Here is a 24,581-nt window from a genome sequence, read left to right as displayed (position 1 = left end):
ATCGCAACAACAGTCATCAAACTTTCTGCAGAAGAATTAAAAAAAAGCTACTTATTTACTTTATTTTTTAGCACTTTAAACAAAAACAGCGGACCAAAGTGCAAAACTGCAATAAAAGACAATATTGACAAGACACAAGATATGAAACATAAAACAGATCATGAAACCTAAAATAGAGAAGGATCGAGGACCGGACATGTTTAACATACCGGCTGTGATTCAAATTAATTTGGATTTTATTTAAAATCTTTAAAACTAATAACTGAAAGAAAAGCACAAAAAATGTATGAAGTGTTAAGACATTTTCCCACTGATTTAGAAGACTGATATCCTTACTTACCCCTTGTATGATGGACTTTGTTGTATTATTTTACTTAAATGTCATGTATTTAATTTATTTATAATTGTTTGTACCTTATTTTCATATTATATTACTGTATAATTGTCATGGGACATTCAATCTCTACACAATTTATTCTCAGGTTTACATACAATGTCCAATCTACTGTTCCCTTTATCAACCTCGTTTCAATTACAAATGTATTTGTATGGAATGTAGATTTACATGTTTGTTTTAGAATGAACCTTTGACACAAATAAAAGAATTAAGAAAAAAACCCATACCTGCTGTGAGAATAGGGTTGCCACCCGTCCCGTAAAATACGGAATTGTCCTTTATTTGAGAAAAAAATGTTGCGTCCCGTATTGAACTAATACGGGACGCGATTTGTACCGTATTTTCATTAACTTTTACACCATATTCTAGTTGAATTATTGAAATAAATGAACCTTTTACACCATATTCTAGTTGAATTATTGAAATAAGTAACTTTTACACCATATTCTAGTTGAATTATTGAAATACATTTACTTTTACACCATATTCTGGTTGAATTATTGAAATAAATGAACCTTTTTACACCATATTCTAGTTGAATTATTGAAATAAATTAACTTTTACACCATATTCTAGTTGAATTATTGAAATAAATTAACTTTTACACCATATTCTTCACCTGCAGGCTATATTATACATCTGGGCTGATGTGGACATACAGTAGCATAGGAGGATATTTCAGTTGCTAGTATGGCTGGCTGTCTGTACAGTCATGCAAGTTCAATGCTATTAAAGCACTTTAAACTTTAAATCAAAGCATTTTGTTTTTTCATATAAAATAAACACATTTTTATTCAGTTTAGAAGTTTAGGGGCTTTTTTTTGGCTCCTGCGCTGCTGAAATCAGGACGTCCCTTATTTCTATTTCTGAAAGGTGGCAACCCTATGTGAGAAGCAACACAAAACCACAGTTTCACGGTTAAAGGAGTCTCTTTTTTAAAGGTTTTCCTCGAGGTGACAGTTCCGGTTATAGTATAATAAAGTTATAGTATAATATAGTTTATTTTTATAGTATGTAATAAACCGAGTTCTATGGTGTTTTTTGAATAAAGGATTGCAACAGTTCGCCCTCTAGCGGTTATACAAGGTAACTGCAGTCAGTGTAAAGTTAGAAGATTTAAATGACAAAAGTACTTCCTTTTATTCCTTTCGAAATAAATCCTCAATAAACAGTTAAAAAGGCAAAACGAGTTTGTTTCGAGGAGAAATTAGTGCTAAAACAATCTTCATCCGTCTTCTGTCATTAATTAATGTAATTACAGTCGGTAATTTATGAATAGTTCTGTAAATAAAATGAATTACAGACGATAATGTCGTTAAATAGAAGAAAACGGTAGTTTCTAGTGTCACCACCAGAGGGCGGTCTGTTCTCATCATCGCAACAACAGTCATCAAACTTTCTGCAGAAGAATAAAAGAAAGCTACGTGTTTACTTTATTTTTTAGCACTTTAAACAAAAACAGCGGACCAAAGTGCAAAACTGCAATAAAAGACAATATTGACATGACACAAGATATGAAACATAAAACAGATCATGAAACCTAAAATAGAGAAGAATCGAGGACCGGACATGTTTAACATACCGGCTGTGATTCAAATTAATTTGGATTATATTTAAAATCTTTAAAACTAATAACTGAAACAAAAGCACAAAAAATGTATGAAGTGTTAAGACATTTTCCCACTGATTTAGAAGACTGATATCCTTACTTACCCCTTGTATGGTGGACTTTGCTGTATTATTTTACTTAAATGTCATGTATCTAATTTATTTATAATTGTTTGTACCTTATTTTCATATTATATTACTGTATAATTGTCATGGGACATTCAATCTCTACACACTTTATTCTCAGGTTTACATACAATGTCCAATCTACTATTCCCTTTATCAACCTCGTTTCAATTACAAATGTATTTGTATGGAATGTAGATTTACATGTTTGTTTTAGAATGAACCTTTGACACAAATAAAATAATTAAGAAAAAAAACCCATACCTGCTGTGAGAAGCAACACAAAACCACAGTTTCACGGTTAAAGGAGTCTCTTTTTTCTCTTTTTTAAGGGTTTTCCTCGAGGTGACAGTTCCGGTTATAGTATAATAAAGTTATAGTATAATATAGTTTATTTTTATAGTATATATTATGTAATAAACCGAGTTCTATGGTGTTTTTTGAATAAAGGATTGCAACAGTTCGCCCTCTAGCGGTTATACAAGGTAACTGCAGTCAGTGTAAAGTTAGAAGATTTAAATGACAAAAGTACTTCCTTTTATTCCTTTCGAAATAAATCATCAATAAACAGTTAAAAAGGCAAAACGAGTTTGTTTCGAGGAGAAATTAGTGCTAAAACAATCTTCATCCGTCTTCTGTCATTAATTAATGTAATTACAGTCGGTAATTTATGAATAGTTCTGTAAATAAAATGAATTACAGACGATAATGTCGTTAAATAGAAGAAAACGGTAGTTTCTAGTGTCACCACCAGAGGGCGGTCTGTTCTCATCATCGCAACAACAGTCATCAAACTTTCTTCAGAAGAATAAAAGAAAGCTACGTGTTTACTTTATTTTTTAGCACTTTAAACAAAAACAGCGGACCAAAGTGCAAAACTGCAATAAAAGACAATATTGACATGACACAAGATATGAAACATAAAACAGATCATGAAACCTAAAATAGAGAAGAATCGAGGACCGACATGTTTAACATCCCGGCTGTGATTTAAATTAATTTGGATTATATTTAAAATCTTTAAAACTAATAACTGAAACAAAAGCACAAAAAATGTATGAAGTGTTAAGACATTTTCCCACTGATTTAGAAGACTGATATCCTTACTCACCCCTTGTATGGTGGACTTTGCTGTATTATTTTACTTAAATGTCATGTATTTAATTTATTTATTATTGTTTGTACCTTATTTTCATATTATATTACTGTATAATTGTCATGGGACATTCAATCTCTACACACTTTATTCTCAGTTTTACATACTATATTATATTTATGATAGAGCTTACATCTGGTATTAAACAGGTTATTTTTTGTAAAAATTATATATATTTATTTATACAAATTAGTGTATAGTATAAAAAGTAAATACAGACATATAATTTATGTTTAGTTGTGGAAAGGGGGTGGGATTAAATACATTTATACTTCCTCCCACTCCTTTTCGAACATGTAACTGAAATATGTGTTTTGATGTGTTTTTTTTCTTTATGTGGTGGAATGTCCACCTGTATTTGTTTTCTTATCTTTTCTTCTTCTTTTTTTATACATGTTGAAATAAATAAAAACGAACGAACATACAGTGTCCAATCTACTGTTCCCTTTATCAACCTCGTTTCAATTACAAATGTATTTGTATGGAATGTAGATTTGCCATGTTTGTTTTAGAATGAACCTTTGACACAAATAAAAGAATTAAGAAAAAAACCCAAACCTGCTGTGAGAAGCAACACAAAACCACAGTTTCACGGTTAAAGGAGTCTCTTTTTTCTCTTTTTTAAGGGTTTTCCTGGAGGTGACAGTTCCGGTTATAGTATAATAAAGTTATAGTATAATATAGTTTATTTTTATAGTATATATTATGTAATAAAACGAGTTCTATGGTGTTTTTTCAATAAAGGATTGCAACAGTTCGCCCTCTAGCGGTTATACAAGGTAACTGCAGTCTGTGTAAAGTTAGAAGAATTAAATGACAAAAGTACTTCCTGTTACTCATTTCAAAATAAATCCACAATAAACACTTAATAAGGCAAAACGACTTTGTTTCGAGGAGAAATTAGTGCAAAAACAATCTTCATCCGTCTTCTGTCATTAATTAATGTAAATACAGTCGGTAACTTATGAATAGTTCTGTAATTAAAATGAATTACAGACGATAATGTCGTTAAGTGGAAGAAAACGGTAGTTTCTAGTGTCACCACCAGAGGGCGGTCTGTTCTCATCATCGCAACAACAGTCATCAAACTTTCTGCAGAAGAATAAAAAAAAAAGCTACTTATTTACTTTATTTTTTAGCACTTTAAACAAAAACAGCGGACCAAAGTACAAAACTGCAATAAAAGACAATATTGACATGACACAAGATATGAAACATAAAACAGATCATGAAACCTAAAATAGAGAAGAATCGAGGAGCGGACATGTTTTATTTAAATAAATCTTTATTGACAAGGATTACAATATCCAGTATAAATATCTCAGCGTCCAGTGAACAGTAAACAGGTGGAACAGAGAACAGAAGAGCCAGGGGTTACAGTGGATTATATACAAACTTTGGAGAGGCTGCAAATATTCACAGTCTTAATCGCCTTTTGATTAGAACAATCAATAAGTGATTTAAAATACATTTACATTTCCTTCTGAAACACAACAAAACAAGGTTTTTTGATAATGAATTTACTTTTATATATAAAAAATGTTGCCAAAATTAAAACTAGATTTATTAAAAGGTAACATTGTTCTTCTTCTCTAAGACATAATAGGAAACCAAACACAACATTTTCCCAAAGCAAAGAAAAATCTTGGGTGAGAGGATCAATAATAATCTACCGGGTTCTGCCCAAAATGTTTTAGTGTAAGAACAAAACCAAAACATGTAAAACAGTTTCTGGATCAAGGTAAAAAAAATGAGCAGTTTCTATTAATATTTTTTATTTTTTTTATTTCTACATATAATGACTGGTCGGGTAAAACTTATGGATCATTTTGAAGGAAACTCCTTAACCTTGTTTACAATTAAAGATTTCTGAGGGAGCATCCACACTTTCTTCCAGTTAATATTTTTAATAAATTGATTCCAATAAGCAGTAACATAATGTCTCTTTGGAATAGAGCTCGTATTTTCCTGTTAGTATTTCAGGTTTTAATGAGAAACAGATTTTTCCTGTGGAGAGTTAATTGAACTGGGGAGAGAAACGTTTGTAAAAAGATTTACTCATAAATTACAGTTCAATTCCTTATATCCTTGATCTGGACAAAGGATTGTTATTGTTGATTACCTATGGGTGGATTTGTCCTTTGTTGTCTTTTTAACAGAAATGTGTTCATTTTTTATAAAAATACAACCTTGTATGAACTTTAAAATGTAGCCATCCTGAAACTAAGAGACGCCTTTGTTTTTTTCTGCTTTTCTTTTCATCACTAGATATGTATGACGGCCAGCTGGCCTGATGTTTCCTTTTCTAGTTATAAGATGTTTGGATATCTGGATACATGAACTTTGTATTTTATTTTACAGCAGGTGTTTTGAATTGATGTTTTTCTTTTCTATACCATGTAAACCCTGGGGAGGCTGAAAACGGGGCGTCTTCTGTTTCCACATTTAGTCTGAAGAGCAAAATGTGCTGGAAACGTCACGTGTGATGTGCTAAATAAATCTGCACTGGGAGCAAAAGTGTGCGTCTCCTCTCTGGTTTTTTCCTGGATCTCTGCTCTGAGACCAGAACCTGTTCAGATATTGGATGTTACACCTATTTTACCCTCTCAACAAACATCCACAATGTCACATTTTTCCATAAACAATTCCAGTTTTGTGTTAGAGGGCGAGGGCTGCCCTGGAGCCATCTATCAATTATATTATCTAAGGTTAAATTGAAATAATAATAACATTCTATTTTCTATCCATTCAAGTAGACGATCATGTTCTGGTTTAGAATTGTATCCATAAATGTTAGCAGTAATCAAAGTCATGTTATTAAGTGTAACTAGCAGTAAAGTGTAATGACATGGCTGTCCCAGTCTGCATGCAGGAATCTCCAGTAAAGACATTTTTATCTGTGCTGGTTCCAGCAGACGCTCAGAACTGGGAGAAAACCACATTTCATTACCCGTTGTGACCTCCAAACATTTACATCTGCAGATAAGGAATGAGATTCCTGAAAGAAACAAAGAATTAATTTGGATTATATTTAAAATCTTTAAAACTAATAACTGAAACAAAAGCACAAAAAATGTATGTAGTGTTAAACATTTTCCCACTGATTTAGAAGACTGATATCCTTACTTACCCCTTGTATGATGGACTTTGCTGTATTATTTTACTTAAATGTCATGTATTTAATTTATTTATTATTGTTTGTACCTTATTTTCATATTATATTACTGTATAATTGTCATGGGACATTCAATCTCTACACACTTTATTCTCAGGTTTACATACAGTGTCCAATCTACTGTTCCCTTTATCAACCTCGTTTCAATTACAAATGTATTTGTATGGAATTTAGATTTGCCATGTTTGTTTTAGAATGAACCTTTGACACAAATAAAAGAATTGAGAAAAAAACCCATACCTGCTGTGAGAAGCAAAACAAAACCACAGTTTCACGGTTAAAGGAGTCAGTGTTAAACAAATGTGCATCAATGCATATGTTTAAATAACTGTTTAAAACAATGAAATGGTTCTCTCCCAGAACGACGCGGCCTCTGGGGCTTTTCCATTTACTCGGCTCCGCTCGTCTCTTCTCTTTTTTAAGGGTTTTCCTCCAGGTGACAGTTCTGGTTATAGTATAATAAAGTTATAGTATAATATAGTTTATTTCTATAGTATATATTATGCAGTGACGTGCGGTGAGATTCATGGATGGGGAGGCACTGACTTCATCAGTCAGATTTACAAGCATATGAACCCTCCAGAGCAACGTATTCACCATTTGAATGGCAGCAGTTAACTGGTTATGTTTAAAACCTCCCAGTGGCGAAACAACTCAGCACCGGGTCCCGATGAAAGATCATTAAACCGGGCCCTGCCCATCACAATGCAAAACAGACGCTGTGATTGACGCAATCTCTCAGCAGATGCATCACCATTTAAATGACAACTGGCACTACTGACAGCTTTAACTCTTAACACAACCACAGCGCATATATATATATATGTTTAAAAAAAAATCCACATCAATAACACAAGCACATTGCAATTTGGTGACACGGCGGAACACCACATAAAAACAATCATAGCGCATAAACACAACAAAAATGTTTAGGGTACGGCGTACGGCGCGCGTCGCCGCGTACCCTACGCCGTAATCTGCGTTGGTGTAACGCGGAACCATAAATCAGCCTTAACTCCTTTCCTCTCCTCACTCGCCAACTTCTACGCAAATATGGGTTACACATGCGCACTACAGCGGCATCATCCGAGAGCATCTATAAATTTAAATTTTTATTTAAACTAGATATATCTTTATAACCAGCCCATAACATTGATGTAAACACAAAAAAAAGTTTCACCACTGAAACCTCCTATCGTCATTCACATACACATGCTTTACACATACAACCTGTAGCGCACAAAAAGCACATCTAATTAAAAAAAAGTTATTATGGTTTTACCTTTACTTATAAATGAAGTCCATGCGCCGCTCCTTCTGAACAAAAGCAGCGATGACCTGATTGTAGAACGCTTCCTTATCTTCCTACATCTTTAAAAGCCTCTCTGTCTCGATGGAGCAAACATTTTAGCTCCGGCGTTGGTCTTCCCCTAAGTATTACCTCCTGCTTCGATTGAAAATCCAAATTGGAAAATCCGTTCAATTTAGAAATGTAATCCTCCATTCTGAAAGTAAGACCAGGCGAGAAGATAACGGATAACTGTAAACTTCTGCTTGTCACTTATTCTGCAGCAAGAGTCGCGCAAGAAGAGTCCACGAGTTCACCAGCGCCCCCTACCGTGAGGCACGAGAAGTGCGTGCCTCCCCCGTGCCTATTTTCAGCTGTTTTATGATTGCGCCGGCACAAGAAACACATTACACACATATAGTTGCTGTTCATTACATAAATCAGCTTAACTATGGAAACCTATTTCATATAGCAAACGTGTTTGAAAATTTTAATAATGACATACAAAGAGACAGCGATCTGGTCTCAGTACATGACATGGCAGCACAGTTAGCCGAGTGATTGCGCAATCCAAGGGGAGGCTCAGCGCTGCGCTGCCTCACCGCCCGTATCTTCTCAGCATTTGAACGGCAAATGTGAAAATTCGGGATTTTAAGGAAAAAAATAATCTAAAAATTGTGAAGTTAAATGGAAAATTACTTTATAGTACAAATCAATTGATAAATATAAAAAAATATAGGCTATATTTTTTTCATTTTACACTTCTTTCTTTCTATGATGGCAGGGGAGGCACAGCCTCCCCTGCCTCCTCTGACCTAATACATCCATGCTCTGACCGCACGTCACTGATATTATGTAATTACGGAAGAGTATTAGGGCCACTTGAAAAAAATAAAAAGAATTCTGAGAAAAAAGTCAGAATTCTGACTTTAATCTCAGAATTCTGAGAAAAAAGTCAGAATTCTGGGCCACTTAAAAAAAAATGAAAAGAATTCTGAGAAAAAAGTCAGAATTCTGAGAAAAAAGTCAGAATTCTGAGAAAAAAGTCAGAATTCTGACTTTAATCTCAGAATTCTGAGAAAAAAGTCAGAATTCTGAGAAAAAAGTCAGAATTCTGACTTTAATCTCAGAATTCTGAGAAAAAAGTCAGAATTCTGAGAAAAAAGTCAGAATTCTGACTTTAATCTCAGAATTCTGAGAAAAAAGTCAGAATTCTGAGAAAAAAGTCAGAATTCTGAGAAAAAAGTCAGAATTCTGACTTTAATCTCAGAATTCTGAGAAAAAAGTCAGAATTCTGAGAAAAAAGTCAGAATTCTGAGAAAAAAGTCAGAATTCTGACTTTAATCTCAGAATTCTGAGAAAAAAGTCAGAATTCTGAGAAAAAAGTCAGAATTCTGACTTTAATCTCAGAATTCTGACTTTAATCTCAGAATTTTATTTATTTTTTATTTTTTTTTTGGGGCAGCACGGTGGCTTAGTGGTAAGCACTGTTGCCTCACAGCAAGAAGGTCCCCGGTTCGACTCCCAGGCCCAGCGGGGTCTTTCTGTGTGGAGTTTGCATGTTCTCCCCGTGCTTGCGTGGGTTCTCTCCGGGTACTCCGGTTTCCTCCCACAGTCCAAAAACATGCATGCTAGGTTAATTGGTGATTCTAAATTGCCCGTAGGTCTGAGCGTGAGTGTGGTTGTGAGCAGGGTTTGTGTGTTTATATGTGGTCCTGTGATGGACTGGTGACCTGTCCAGGGTGTAACCCCTGCCTCTCACCTGAAATGAGCTGGGATAGGCTCCAGCAGACCCCCGTTACCCCGCAAGGGATAAAGCGGGTATAGATAATGGATGGATTCTGACTTTTTTCTCAGAATTCTGAGATTAAAGTCAGAATTCTGACTTTTTTCTCAGAATTCTGACTTTTTTCTCAGAATTATTATTATTTTTTTTTTAGTGGCCTAGAATTCTGACTTTTTTCTCAGAATTCTGAGATTAAAGTCAGAATTCTGAGAAAAAAGTCAGAATTCTGACTTTAATCTCAGAATTCTGAGAAAAAAGTCAGAATTCTGAGAAAAAAGTCAGAATTCTGACTTTTTTCTCAGAATTCTGACTTTTTTCTCAGAATTATTATTATTTTTTTTTTAGTGGCCTAGAATTCTGACTTTTTTCTCAGAATTCTGAGATTAAAGTCAGAATTCTGACTTTTTTCTCAGAATTCTTTTTATTTTTTTTTAAGTGGCCCTAATACTCTTCCGTATGTAATAAACCGTGTTTTATGGTGTTTTTTCAATAAAGGATTGCAACAGTTCGCCCTCTAGCGGTTATACAAGGTAACTGCAGTCAGTGTAAAGTTAGAAGGTTTAAATGACAAAAGTACTTCCTGTTGTTCCTTTCAAAATAAATCCACAATAAACAGTAAAAAGCATGACGACAACGAGTCTGTTTTGAGAAGAAATTAGCGCAAAAACAATCTTCATCTGTCTTCTGTCATTATTTAATGTAATTACAATCGGTAATCTATCAATAGTTCTGTAATTAAAATGAATTACAGACGATAATGTCGTTAAATGGAACAAAACTGTAGTTTCTAGTGTCACCACCAGAGGGCGGTCGTAACACCGTAACACCAGTCACTAAACTGTAGAAAAATAAACAAAAGCTACAAATGTTTTTTATTTTGTTGTATTTCGTTTTATTTGTGTTGTTATTAATACTGCTGCGTCAGTAAGGTTGCAGATTGTATAACTGTATAAACTTTATACAAAATAGTGTTGAAAAGCTGAACGCAGGTGGCAGAAAACTAAACTACAGGTTAATTCTGACATTTATAAAGAGAGACTGAGCATTCATAATACAGAACCGAGGAATGCAAGACTTTAGACACGAGCAAGACTTGCTGCCAACAGCAGTAGTTCATGCAGGAGTTCATGTGAAGTCATAATGTTTTTCTCCAAGGTTAAAATGAAATGATTAAAGGAGACATATTATGATCGTTGACAGTTTTCTGAAATTTTACTGAAATATTGTTTCTATTGATCATAGTTACTCGTTTATTTAGCACAACTGCAGCAGACATCCAATAAGCACGCGTAACAAGTTACTTTTTTATTTATTTAAATCTTGAAATACAATGAAAACTTAAGAACAAACACAACATACAAATACAGAGATTCCAGCACCAAATTGAAAGGAAATAAACAATAGAATATATATACAGTAAAGGACAAGACAGTTGAATGTAAATTAAAAAGATAATAAAAGCAGCATAATGTGCGAGAGTAGGTTTCATGTAAACAAATTCAGCGATTTACAGATGCAGATTGTCTTTTGAGCCTTTGGGTTTTTGATGAATAGATCGTCCTCATATATTGATCAAGTTCTTCTTTGAGTATAAAGCGTTCAGGTTTTCTGTGGATGAATTTGCACTTATGTATGTGAAACTTTGCTAAAAATAAAGACAGATTTATAAAAAAGAAAGCGTCCCCATCTTTGTGATTAAAATTATGAAAAGCAAAAATAACATTCTTAAAATAAAGATGAAAATCAGAAAAGAATCAGCAATGTACTTGTGGAAGTCCCTCCAGAATTTATAAGTGAATTCACATGACCAGAACAAGTGAGAATATGTTTCAGGATGCCTTTGGCAAAAAGAAAAAATTAACATAACTCTTAAATTTTTATAAATATTGTTTTGCAGGGTAATTTGTGTATCAATTTAAAAGAGATCTCTTTGACTTTATTTGTTAGAAAGAATATTTGTGGTAACGACCAAATCTTTGTCCACTCAATATCTGTCACGAAATTGAGCCAATAAATTGTGGCTGGTGGGATGGAAGTTAAACCGTCCTGAAACACGGCTCTTACTTTGGCATTCGGAAGCTTAGCAGATGAGAAGCAAACACTACCAAAAGAAGACTGGGACCCATCAGGAGGGTTGTTGGTAGAGGATAGATATATAGAGATAGATAGAGCATGATAGAGCAGGAGAACTGTAGGAGCAGCTGAATAACATGCACAGACCAGAAGGAATAGCATCAAACACGACTGAAAACTCTCTAGCTGTTATTGGTAATTTATATCTCCTTAGAAATTTGGAGTAATTATACATCCACCCATCTTTTTTGAACAATTGACTAACTAAAACAATTCCATTGTCAAACCACTTATCCAAAAATAATGTTTTGTTTTTGTAAACAACATTACAGTTGTTCCAAATGAAGCAACTTTGCAGAGATAAATTGTGTTTGTAAATCAATGTCCATGCTAAGAGAACCTGTTGATGGAAGTGAGAAAGTTTGAGTGGTATTTTTGGAATATTATAATTACAGAGCAGCATGAAATTAAGGCCATCTAAATTTGAGAATACGTGGTGAGAAATAAAATTCCAAATAGATGTGGGTTTTTTCAAATACTTTTTGATCCAGTTTATCTTGAAGGTATTATTAAGCGCGCTGAAATCAATAAAATTCAAAACACCTTTGTCATAGGAGCTTAAAGTGACAGATTTTCGTAAGTAGTGGGTTTTGTTTTTCCATAAAAAATTGTGTAATTTTATCAATTGATTTACAGGTTGTGTTATCAAAATGCAAGGATTGAGCAGCAGGTTAGACGTGAGATTCCTTCAGCCTTCGAAAGCAAAACTCTTCCCTTCAAAGACGAGTCTCTCTGCAGCCAGTGATTAAGGATTACTGTATTATTCTTTTTTTCTATAATAGGATTGAAGTTTACAAAGCATCTAGAGTGCTAGTTTTTAGTGATTTGAATACCGAGGTAAGTTACAGTTTCTCACAGGGATTCCATGAATTTAAGCTGCCAGACAGTCTTTAACAGGCAAAAGCTCGCATTTATTAAGATTAAGGGAAAGTCCAGAGGCGATTGAAAAGGACTGAATAGTTGATTGCTACTGATACCTGAGAAACTTCCCTGAGAAAGAGAGCAGTGTCATCTGCTAGTTGACTTATGAATATTTCTTTATTAGCGACAACCATACCCTTTAAGAGCTGAGTTTGATGTGAATGAAGGAGTTGAACAGAAAGCAGAAAAAGATACACTGATAGGGGGCACCCCTGCCTAACTCCACGTTTCAAAGAAAACCTTGGGGAAGTACCACTAGCAAGTTTTATAGAACTATTACTATTAGAATATAATGTGTGAACTGCATTGCAAAAGGATTGACCAAAGCCAAATTTATTCAAAGCAGTAATAATAAAAGCATGTTCCAAGGAGTCACAAGCCTTATAGAAATCGAAAAAGAATAAAACTGTCATCCTGCACAAATTCAGGGTAATCAATTATATCTAAAATTAATCTTATTTTATTTGAAATATGACGATTCTGCATAAATCCAGATTGACTCTCATCAATAACTGCCGGCAATTTAGTTGACTCCTCATGGCTTTTGGGAATTGACGTAAACTTTGTTGACATTCTACATATCGCAAGCTTTCAGACGAGATGTTCCACTTGAAGAGACTTCCTCCATCAGACCTCTGGAGCCATATATATATATATATATACAGTATATATATATATATATATATATATATATATATATATATATATATATATATATACACACAGTATTTTTTTTTTTATATATATATATCAGTGGCGGCTGGTGACTGAAAAAATTGGGGAGGACGGGAGGAAAACCAACCCACGGCGTCATGTTATTTTATATTAGTTGACTACTTATCCCTATTTTCTTATATTCAACAAAAATTAAGCAGTAAAAGAATGGCTTACAAGATTTCTTAACAACAACATCATTTTATTCAATCCTGTTGTTTCCAGATGAACCATACAGGCCTACTAAAGTATTTAAGGATGTGAGGTGTAACAAGAAGCAGCCCAGTGTTCAACACTTGTGAAGGCACCCAGTACGTCACAGTGGGAATTTTACACAACACCCTCTGATTTAAAAAGAAAAAAATAGTTTTCTAGGGACAAAAAAAATTCCCAGAATGCTTTTCATCGTCATACAGCGAGAAATATATATTTTACTTTCATAATATTCACTCAGTGAATGTACATAATCACTTTTTTGCAAGTTTTTTGCAACCTCTGCAGAATAAAGGCTGATTTCTGTCTGCCTGCCGGACGCAGAACCTCCGGCGTAGGCTATGCGGCGACGCGCAACCGTACGCCGTACCCTACTAGGGCTGGGGATCGATTCAAATATCAAGAATCGATTCGATTCCGATTCTTAAGATTCAGAATCGATTATCACGATCTGATTCGATTCGATCCGATATTGATTTGGGTTACTGTTAATAAAACTGTTTTTTGAGCTGTTGCATGAATTATATGACTGTCTAGTTATGCAACATATTAATACTAGTATCATATTGAGATTCAACAGCAAGTATTGGCAGCTAATGATGCTGTAAGGACCAATCACCTCCCAGAATGCTGATAGAACTGAAACAGAAACATCGTGTGGGTCAGAATTACCAAACACATCCAGGGAGGAAACAGAGGACGAAAGAAAAATCGCTTTTATTTTTTCCCCATTCATGAGAATTTGGTTTTTAACATTTATGCAAATTTAACGCCAAGACAGTATAATAAAGCAAAGAAATATAGACAATTTATGAGATTATAACTGAAAACTTTAATGTTTTCAAACCTTTAAACATATTTAAAGGCAAAAACATGGCACCAGTTATTCTCGTGTCCAACAAAATATTGCTTTTTTGGGCATAAACAAAAAAGTACCAAAAGTTGTAATGTAATGATGAAAAAAAAAAAAAAAATGTTTTTTTTTTAAATCGATCTTTAGACATATGAATCGATTTTTAGGAATTAATATGAGAATCGATTTAAAATCTGAGAATCGATTTTTTTCAACACAGGGTATACCCTACTACGCTGTAGGCTCTGCGTCGATTTAAAGCGGAACCATAAATCAGCTTCGGAGCCGGCAGGCAGACAGAAATCCCGAAATTTTCGGAGCAAATTTCTTAACAGGCGTGATAGTGATTGGAAAAACTAAAACTAGTTGAAACTAAATTGAACTATGAATACTCACCTTTTCTTTAGATCTTGTAAAGTCACAAGGCAGAGTGGCTGTTGTCGATGATGAAATTTGAAGATGAAATTTGGAAGCTGTGATTGGACCAACACATGTCAATCCTGTATTCTGGTTGTTGATTGGTAAGGAGGCTGGCCTCCCTTGGCGCGTCGTTTTACGTGTTTTGGCCAATCACAGATTAGCATGAAAAAAAAAATGAATGCATTGAGTGAATGGAAGGAGAGCCCTCCCCCGGAGGACAGAAGCCCCCCAGCCTCCCTTAGACCCCCTTCTCCTCACACAGACTGCTCTTTCTCCTCTAGCCTGCTGTGGCCTGAGGTGTCACTGTTGAACCATTTTTTTATGGATTTTCTTCCAAAGAGAGAAAAAAATATTTTATAAATGATACTGAGATTTGGTAATGGTTTATTTCAACCAGTTACTGTTTTTTTTAAATATTTTAATCTCCCTCTTGCCTGTCAAAAATAGAGGAGGACCAGCCTCCCCTGCCTCTATGGACCAGCCTCCTCTGATCCTCTGAAATCATGTATCATCAAATCATCAAAGTATTTTATAACCATATTCCCTTCAAAAAAGGGTAAAAAAAAAACATTTTAGCCCAGTATAGGTATCCAAGTACCAAAAAGAGAGTCCGCCTGGCAGACCTGTCAAGTCTCCCGTTTTGGCCGGGAAACTGCCGTATTTTACCCTTTTGCCCGCCGCCCTCCCATATTAGTATTTTCCCGTGAATTTCCCGTTTTATAATATAATAATTTTAAACTGCAAACTGAGTTGTCACTAGCCTCGCGATAGCTGCCTCCTGCTGTGCCCTGGGTGGCAGTTCTAGTGAGGTTAGAGGTGACAACGGGAGCAGCCTGAACAACAAATCAGAGCTGGATGGATGTAACCAGAGAGAGAAGACATTTCTGCACAAAAAGCAAAGACTTCGTGTTAATATCTCTAAAAATGGGAAACTGAATTTACTTTCCTAAAGATAAGCAGGAGAGAAATGTGTGTCTGTGTCATCAGTCAGTGAAGGCCAGAGAGCCACATGAGTGAAAATGACAAATTAAAAGAAAATGTAAATGTTTCACTTGAAGACAATCAATGTGTATATAAACTGAAAATATTAAAAAAATACATGTGCTTTAATTCCCCTTTGTGTTTTCATTTAGGTTCTATTATAGGAATTACATACATAGGAAGTACACAGCATTTCAGTGTCAACAAAGGTCGTCCTATCAGGCTACGAGCACATAATTGTAGTTTGTAAGTGGTTGACAGCTTGTTATTTTGGATTTCTCCTAAATCTGTCTTAAATGTAAGATACTGGACCTCGGTTGAGCTGCTGGGACAGCGGCGGGAACATTTCACGTATTTTTATATCCAAAACTTGACAGGTATTCCGCCTGGTACTATCCACACTAAAACCTTTATAAAATCCATGTGCTTTAAGCTATTCTCATGTAACTTGGTACAGTTGTAGTCAAGGAGTTGCTGAATCCAGACAGTGGTGTCTTTATAATTATATGCATTGCTATCCAGGTGTTTTCCACTGAAAAAATGAGAATAAAAATTTAAAATTTTTCTTTGTTTTATCACAATTTGCTCAGACATGTGAACATTCACAATGTTTCTGACACTGGAAATGCATGCTGGGAGGTCTTAACTATCCATTGAGACCAAGATTATGCATATTGTCCTTATAATTGTGGAGATATTGTTGATTTAATTTGGATAGGCCTCTTCAGGTGAAATTCACCTCCAAAATCCCTCGGGGTGAACAGGTTAAGAGCTTTCATTTGCTGCTTTTACCTTAAAAGGTAACAGAAAAACATCTTGTTGAGCAACAAGTTCTTTTATGAGCTGCAGGAAAGAACTATGACGTCTTTGTATGATCAAATATATTTCTGTGGGAAAACAACACGTCCACAAAATAAGTTCACAGCTACAGTTAATTCATGTTAAAGATACATGTTTATAGTTGGTATCAAACATCCATCTTATCTGTCTGAAGAGTTAGAAAACAATAAAACTACCAAGATTAAGACACAACTGGACTGGAGAGACACATTACACCCTGGAAACAGAAAGCGTCTTGAGTTGGAGGCCAAATACAGTCAGATGAGTGGGTTTCCATCAGCATCCGTTCAGGATAAAAGCTGGAAGGCTGGAAGGTAACGGTACGACCAGATCCTCCTTCTTTTCAGCCGTCATGTGTCCATTACAGGGCTGGACCTGGGAGGATCCGCTGGCTCAGCAAAGTCCTGCTCAGGACCACTAGGTGGCAGTAGTGTGCCACTTCTGCTGGTGGCCAGCCACCACTGCAGTGAATGAAACAGACGATGAAGAAGAACCAAGAAGACAAAACCAGCAACGAGGAGATGAACCTGAAGGAGCTGAGATGGTTGCTGAGTTTCTGTTGCTGCTTTTGCATAAACAGCAACGATCAACATGAATTAGAAGTGTAGAAGTGTGAGGGAACGTCAGGAGGCTGCAGATCATCTTCTGCTGAAGAACCGAGTTAACACTTAACATGAGGCAGGACCTCGTCTTTGCCTTGCAGAACTTTCCCATAATTCTTGTCGGAGGGCTGTTCCTGGCAATGCAGACACTTACCAACAGCTGAGGCTCCATAAAGCAACTTGCTACTGGAAAGAAACCTCCATCCTGCAGAGATGCACGGTGTGTGTGGGTAAACCTCCCAGGAATGTTGTTTCCAGGAGAAATAGAACAGCTGTTTCAGAGAAAACCCTCTGTGGTGATTAGTTGATCAGATATTTCTGACGGCAAGAGTTGGGATCAAAACTCCTTCCTGGAAATCATGATGCAGCTTCCACACACGTGCAGTTTAAGGGGGCAGTAATGCTCTTCAGATCAAGGCCAGATCTCCACAGAGGAACGGGTCCAGGTCATTGAGAATCTCAATCATCTCTGAACTGGCCTTTTGACCTTTAAACCTTACCGTATCAACAACACAGCGAGTTCTCTCTCCTCTGTTTGTCTTCTCCTTTGCCGTCTCCAACTAATCATAATTGATGACACGTCTCTCCAGGAGTTTGTCCAGCAGTTTCAGGAGGTTAGATTCTGAGATCCTCTCAACGAGGCTGCTCCGGACTTCCAGCAGACGTTCGGCTGTAGGGAGACGCAGACGGGCTGATCTAACAGACCGTTGTAATCCAGAGGAAGGAAGAGAAACTTGTCTTTCCCAGACGCTGTGGGAGGCGTTGTCCTTTAGAAACAGTTGGATATGTTCCAACATGTTTTCATAAGTCACATGGAATGCTGGGAAGTAATTGTCATCGTACTCTTGATCAAATTCAGCCTCTGTAGGCTGGACTTCAACGGAGTCTCCTCCAGGACTGGTGGTCAGAGAGTAATCCTGCTGGGGGTTCAGTTTACAGTGAGGGGGGGTCTCTATGTACGTCTCATCTCCAAATAATTCCTTCCTGGTATTTTTCACATGCTTAAGACAAACATTTTTCGGAAGTAACAGCACAGCAATGCGGTATTTGGTTTCTGGATCCTGTGGAGGCTTGTAGAACGGCAGAACCAACGCTCGGATCGGAACAGAGGGAGAGTTTTCATCTATGACGTTACCGTAACAAGAAAACCCTGTGACGTCGATGACAACATGAGTTTCTGTTATCTTCTGAGGCCTGATGAACTGGATGCCATCATCGTTCACGTGAGCGACCGACAAGAAGCGACATCCCCCTGTGGAGCGGATCTCACAGTGAGGGAGGTGAAGCTGACACATGGACCCCTCCTTCACACACCTGATGTCAAACAGGGGTCCTGCAGGCTTCTTGTGATGTGGGCTCAGCTGGCTCCTGCTCCAAGGAAGGATCCTGTACAGAACCTGGCCTCCGTCCTTCATGTGAAACACCAGAGCCGTCTCTCTGCACTGGTACTGACCTGGACGGGAGCACTGGAACCTGTAGCTTTCACCAGCAGACTCATCAGTGCAGGCAGGTGTGAACTCCTCAAAGCTGCTGCTCAGGTTCCCGGCAGGGAAACTTCCACATCTTTTTAGGGCTCTGCTTTCTGCAGAAGGTTCATGAGTGGGCGAGGGAAAGCTGCTTGAACGGGACCTGCTGCAGGACTTTTCCTTCCTCTCACAGGAACCTGTGGTGGAGAGTTTTAGAGGACCAGAGGAAGGCGGAGCGTTGCTCGCTGGGATCGCCTTCATTCTGATAAAAGGCTCACATCCTTCTCCCAGGTTGGAGTCTTCTTCTTCACGCTGTTGTGTCTCTTCACTGCTGCTCTCAGAGGACGTCTCCTCTGAGAAGAGTTCACCTGGTCCACCGTCATCTGTTTGGTTCCAAATTGTTCTGCAGATAAAAACAGATGAGACTGTTGTTTTATTTGGCCTCCCTTGGCGCGTCGTTTTACGTGTTTTGGCCAATCACAGATTAGCATGAAAAAAAAAATGAATGCATTGAGTGAATGGAAGGAGAGCCCTCCCCCGGAGGACAGAAGCCCCCCAGCCTCCCTTAGACCCCCTTCTCCTCACACAGACTGCTCTTTCTCCTCTAGCCTGCTGTGGCCTGAGGTGTCACTGTTGAACCATTTTTTTATGGATTTTCTTCCAAAGAAGAGAGAAAAAAATATTTTATAAATGATACTGAGATTTGGTAATGGTTTATTTCAACCAGTTACTGTTTTTTTTTTAAATATTTTAATCTCCCTCTTGCCTCTCAAAAATAGAGGAGGACCAGCCTCCCCTGCCTCTATGGACCAGCCTCCTCTGATCCTCTGAAATCATGTATCATCAAATCATCAAAGTATTTTATAACCATATTCCCTTCAAAAAATGGTAAAAAAAACAAACATTTTTAGCCCAGTATAGGTATCCAAGTACCAAAAAGAGAGTCCGCCTGGCAGACCTGTCAAGTCTCCCGTTTTGGCCGGGAAACTGCCGTATTTTACCCTTTTGCCCGCCGCCCTCCCGTATTAGTATTTTCCCGTGAATTTCCCGTTTTATAATATAATAATTTTAAACTGCAAACTGAGTTGTCACTAGCCTCGCGATAGCTGCCTCCTGCTGTGCCCTGGGTGGCAGTTCTAGTGAGGTTAGAGGTGACAACGGGAGCAGCCTGAACAACAAATCAGAGCTGGATGGATGTAACCAGAGAGAGAAGACATTTCTGCACAAAAAGCAAAGACTTCGTGTTAATATCTCTAAAAATGGGAAACTGAATTTACTTTCCCAAAGATAAGCAGGAGAGAAATGTGTGTCTGTGTCATCAGTCAGTGAAGGCCAGAGAGCCACATGAGTGAAAATGACAAATTAAAAGAAAATGTAAATGTTTCACTTGAAGACAATCAATGTGTATATAAACTGAAAATATAAAAAAAATAAATGTGCTTTAATTCCCCTTTGTGTTTTCATTTAGGTTCTATTATAGGAATTACGTACATAGGAAGTACACAGCATTTCAGTGTCAACAAAGGTCGTCCTATCAGGCTACGAGCACATAATTGTAGTTTGTAAGTGGTTGACAGCTTGTTATTTTGGATTTCTCCTAAATCTGTCTTAAATGTAAGATACTGGACCTCGGTTGAGCTGCTGGGACAGCGGCGGGAACATTTCACGTATTTTTATATCCAAAACTTGACAGGTATTCCGCCTGGTACTATCCACACTAAAACCTTTATAAAATCCATGTGCTTTAAGCTATTCTCATGTAACTTGGTACAGTTGTAGTCAAGGAGTTGCTGAATCCAGACAGTGGTGTCTTTATAATTATATGCATTGCTATCCAGGTGTTTTCCACTGAAAAAATGAGAATAAAAATTTAAAATTTTTCTTTGTTTTATCACAATTTGCTCAGACATGTGAACATTCACAATGTTTCTGACACTGGAAATGCATGCTGGGAGGTCTTAACTATCCATTGAGACCAAGATTATGCATATTGTCCATATAATTGTGGAGATATTGTTGATTTAATTTGGATAGGCCTCTTCAGGTGAAATTCACCTCCAAAATCCCTCGGGGTGAACAGGTTAAGACCTTTCATTTGCTGCTTTTACCTTAAAAGGTAACAGAAAAACATCTTGTTGAGCAACAGGCTCTTTTATGAGCTGCAGGAAAGAATTATGACGTCTTTGTATGATCAAATATATTTCTGTGGGAAAACAACACGTCCACAAAATAAGTTCACAGCTACAGTTAATTCATATGTTAAAGATACATGTTTATAGTTGGCATCAAACATCCATCTTATCTGTCTGAAGAGTTAGAAAACAAGAAAACTATCAAGATTAAGATACAACTGGACTGGAGAGACACATTACACCCTGGAAACAGAAAGCGTCTTGAGTTGGAGGCCAAATACAGTCAGATGAGTGGGTTTCCATCAGCATCCGCTCAGGATAAAAGCTGGAAGGCTGGAAGGTAACGGTACCGACCAGATCCTCCGTCTTTTCAGCCGTCATGTGTCCATTACAGGGCTGGACCTGGGAGGATCCGCTGGCTCAGCAAAGTCCTGCTCAGGACCACTAGGTGGCAGTAGTGTGCCACTTCTGCTGGTGGCCAGCCACCACTGCAGTGAATGAAACAGACGATGAAGAAGAACCAAGAAGACAAAACCAGCAACGAGGAGATGAACCTGAAGGAGCTGAGATGGTTGCTGAGTTTCTGTTGCTGCTTTTGCATAAACAGCAACAATCAGCATGAATTAGAAGTGTAGAAGTGTGAGGGAACGTCAGGAGGGCTGCAGATCATCTTCTGCTGAAGAACCAAGTTAACACTTAACATGAGGCAGGACCTCGTCTTTGCCTTGCAGAACTTTCCCATAATTCTTGTTGGAGGGCCGTTCCTGGCAATGCAGACACTTACCAACAGCTGAGGCGCCATAAAGCAACTTGCTACTGGAAAGAAACCTCCATCCTGCAGAGATGCACCATGTATGTTGCTAAACCTCCCAGGAATGTTGTTTCCAGGAGATTTAGAACAGCTGTTTCAGAGAAAACCCTCTGTGGTGATTAGTTGAGCAGATATTTCTGATGGCAAGAGTTGAGATCAAAACTCCTTCCTGGAAATCATGATGCAGCTTCCACACACGTGCAGTTTAAGGGGGCAGTAATGCTCTTCAGATCAAGGCCAGATCTCCACAGAGGAACGGGTCCAGGTCATTGAGAATCTCAATCATCTCTGAACTTGCATCTCGACCTTTTTTGCTCACCGTATCAACAACACAGCGAGTTCTCTCTCCTCTGTTTGTCTTCTCCTTTGCCGTCTCCAACTCATCATAATTGATGACACGTCTCTCCAGGAGTTTGTCCAGCAGTTTCAGGAGGTTAGATTCTGAGATCCTCTCAACGAGGCTGCTCCAGACTTCCAGCAGCTGCTCTTGTGGCGGGAGGTTCAGACGGGCTGATCCAGGAGACGCTTTTACCTCAGAGGAAGAAACACAAACCCGTCTTTCCCAGACACCGTTGGAGCTGCTGTCCTTCAAACTCAGTCTGATGTGTTTCATCTTCATTTCATAAATCAGCTGGAACGTTTCTAAGTAGTTGTTGTAGGAGTCTTCAAAAAATTCAGCCTCTGTAGGCTGGACTTCAACGGAGTCTCCTCCAGGACTGGTGGTCAGAGAGTAAACCTGCTGGGGCTGCAGTTTACAGTGAGCGGGGGTTTGTACGTACGTCTCATCTCTGTCTAGTGTCTTCCTGGAGCGCACAACATCCTTGACAGAAACATTATGTGGGAGCAGCAACACGTTGATGATGTGTTCAGTGTCTGGATCCTGTGGAGGCTTGTAGAACGGCAGAACCAACGCTCGGATCGGAACAGAGGGAGAGGCTTCATCTTTGACGTTACCGTAACAAGAAAACCCTGTGACGTCGATGACAACATGAGTTTCTGTTATCTTCTGAGGCCTGATGAACTCGATGCCATCATCGTTCACGTGAGCGACCGACAAGAAGCGACATCCCCCTGTGGAGCGGATCTCACAGTGAGGGAGGTGAAGCTGACACATGGACCCCTCCTTCACACACCTGAGGTCAAACAGGGGTCCTGCAGGCTTCTTGTGATGTGGGCTCAGCTGGCTCCTGCTCCAAGGAAGGATCCTGTACAGAACCTGGCCTCCGTCCTTCATGTGAAACACCAGAGCCGTCTCTCTGCACTGGTACTGACCTGGACGGGAGCACTGGAACCTGTAGCTTTCACCAGCAGACTCATCAGTGCAGGCAGGTGTGAACTCCTCAAAGCTGCTGCTCAGGTTCCCGGCAGGTAGGAGGTTTGGGTCTTCTTCTTCACGCTGTTGTGTCTCTTCACTGCTGCTCTCAGCAGATTTAGGAGCAGGGACAGAAGGAATGTTAGTCTGAGAGCAGGAAGGTGCGGTGGGAGCAGACCAGGGTGTTTGATGAGGGAGAGGTGGAGGTTGGTGGAGACACAAGCTTCACCAACCTTTACTGGTGTTGACAGATTATAGGAGGACGTCTCCTCTCAGAAGAATCCACCTGGTCCACCGTCTGTTTGGTTCCAATTTGGTCTGCAGATAAAAACAGATGAGACTGTTGTTTTATTTGACACTAAACTCACGACATCTGGAAATAATTTTAAAGTTACACCTGAAATCACAACAAGACTGTAAAAATATGAGAGTTTATGGAAACTGACATGTAAAACCATGGTGGCTCTAATGAATGTGAGCAGGTAAATAATGATGAGTGAGGCAGAGGTGCGTGCAGCGTCCCAGCATGCACCTCTGCTCACACTGAACTGGCTGCTCTGTCTGATGCTGAAGCTGCTTCTGGGTCTGGTATCAAACCCGTCCTTCCTGATGAGGAACCTGGGTTTCTTCCTGAAGCTGATGTTCAATCCAGAGCCAACGCTTTAGCTGCCATGGTTGAGGATGCTGGAAACCAGCCTGGAGTTCAACACCTTCCTCCAGAGATCTGATCAAGAATGACTGAATCTCCTCCTGAACAAGATCAGTCAATACTTGGAACATTCAGTCAAGTCTCTCTGTCATTCTGGGAACTGTGGGCACCATTCAACCCCAAACGTCTGGATGAGAGAAGAACTAGCAGAGAACCCAGAACTGGACCAGGAAGACTGTTCTACTTTTCTGAAGCTCTACGAGGCTGCTGGACCACAGAGATCTCAGCTGGTAATGAAACACTTATTGGTCCAGGACGGCTGATGGATGAAAGCCTGGATTCTTCTCAGTCACGGAGCTTTTGGACAGTTTGACGTTAAGGACATTTATTGGAGGAAGTCAGGTCCATTTAATGTTGAGGTTCTCCCCTCAGTTCTGTCCCGGTTTGGAGTTCATGTCCCAGTTTTGGTGTTTAGGTTCCTGTTTTATTTTGAAACTCCGTGTCCTCGTGTTTCAGTTTTGTCTTGACTTCCCTTGTTCAGAGACTCACATGAAATGATAAGTTTACATATTTATGCTCATAAACAAGGAGAGTTCTGCAGAGTTCGTAACCTGGATGAACCAATACGACGACTATTCCATCAACTGAACCTATTTATGATGAAATAACTGCACAAACATTTCATTTTTATGAAAAATACAGTCCTGTTTATATATTATTATATTATCACTGCAGTTATTAGATTTTAAAATACTTGATTTCTCATACTAGACCAATAATGTGTTAACTTATTATATTATTGGTTCAAAAACGTAATTCCATTCTTGTTTGTTCCTGTTTTTATTCCGTGTGAAACGGCCACATGGACGAGGTTATTGGTGGATTTTCCATTCTGGGTTCCTTCAGAGTTCAGAGCTGCAGTGGAGCAGCTGTGTGTCTGAACATCCTGGAAGGCCGTCAGCTGGAATACTCCTTTATTTGTGGACACGTGAACACCA

The 24,581-nt window shown here is 38.1% G+C and overlaps 2 protein-coding genes across 2 annotated transcripts; both read right to left on the bottom strand.

The window, feature by feature from the left end:
* Nucleotides 1–17,488: 17,488 nt before the first annotated feature.
* Nucleotides 17,489–21,192, bottom strand: LOC133423410 (uncharacterized). Its single transcript, XM_061713585.1, has 2 exons — nt 21,162–21,192; nt 17,489–19,062 (listed from the first exon to the last, which is right to left on the bottom strand). The coding sequence occupies exons 1-2, from the start codon at nt 21,190–21,192 to the stop codon at nt 17,774–17,776; spliced, it is 1,320 nt and encodes a 439-aa protein (XP_061569569.1). The 3' UTR covers nt 17,489–17,773.
* LOC133423409 (caspase recruitment domain-containing protein 8-like) lies at nt 20,087–23,392 on the bottom strand. Its single transcript, XM_061713584.1, has 2 exons — nt 23,381–23,392; nt 20,087–23,081 (listed from the first exon to the last, which is right to left on the bottom strand). Exons 1-2 carry the CDS (start codon nt 23,390–23,392, stop codon nt 21,849–21,851), a joined length of 1,245 nt encoding a protein of 414 aa, XP_061569568.1. The 3' UTR covers nt 20,087–21,848.
* Between the last annotated feature and the right edge of the window lie 1,189 nt (nt 23,393–24,581).

Source organism: Cololabis saira, chromosome 22 (assembly GCF_033807715.1).
Source record: "Cololabis saira isolate AMF1-May2022 chromosome 22, fColSai1.1, whole genome shotgun sequence".
In the NCBI taxonomy this organism is placed as follows: domain Eukaryota; kingdom Metazoa; phylum Chordata; class Actinopteri; order Beloniformes; family Belonidae; genus Cololabis; species Cololabis saira.
Note: the sequence above shows the minus strand (reverse complement) of the source record. Positions and strands in the feature narration are given on the sequence as shown.

Coding starts and splice junctions, on each gene's coding strand:
- LOC133423410 (XM_061713585.1), bottom strand. CDS start 21,192: ATGACGGCTGAAAAGACGGAGGATCTGGTCG. Junction 19,063..21,161: donor AAAGACGGAGGATCTGGTCG/GTACCGTTACCT, acceptor GGAACCAAACAG/ATGACGGTGGACCAGGTGAA.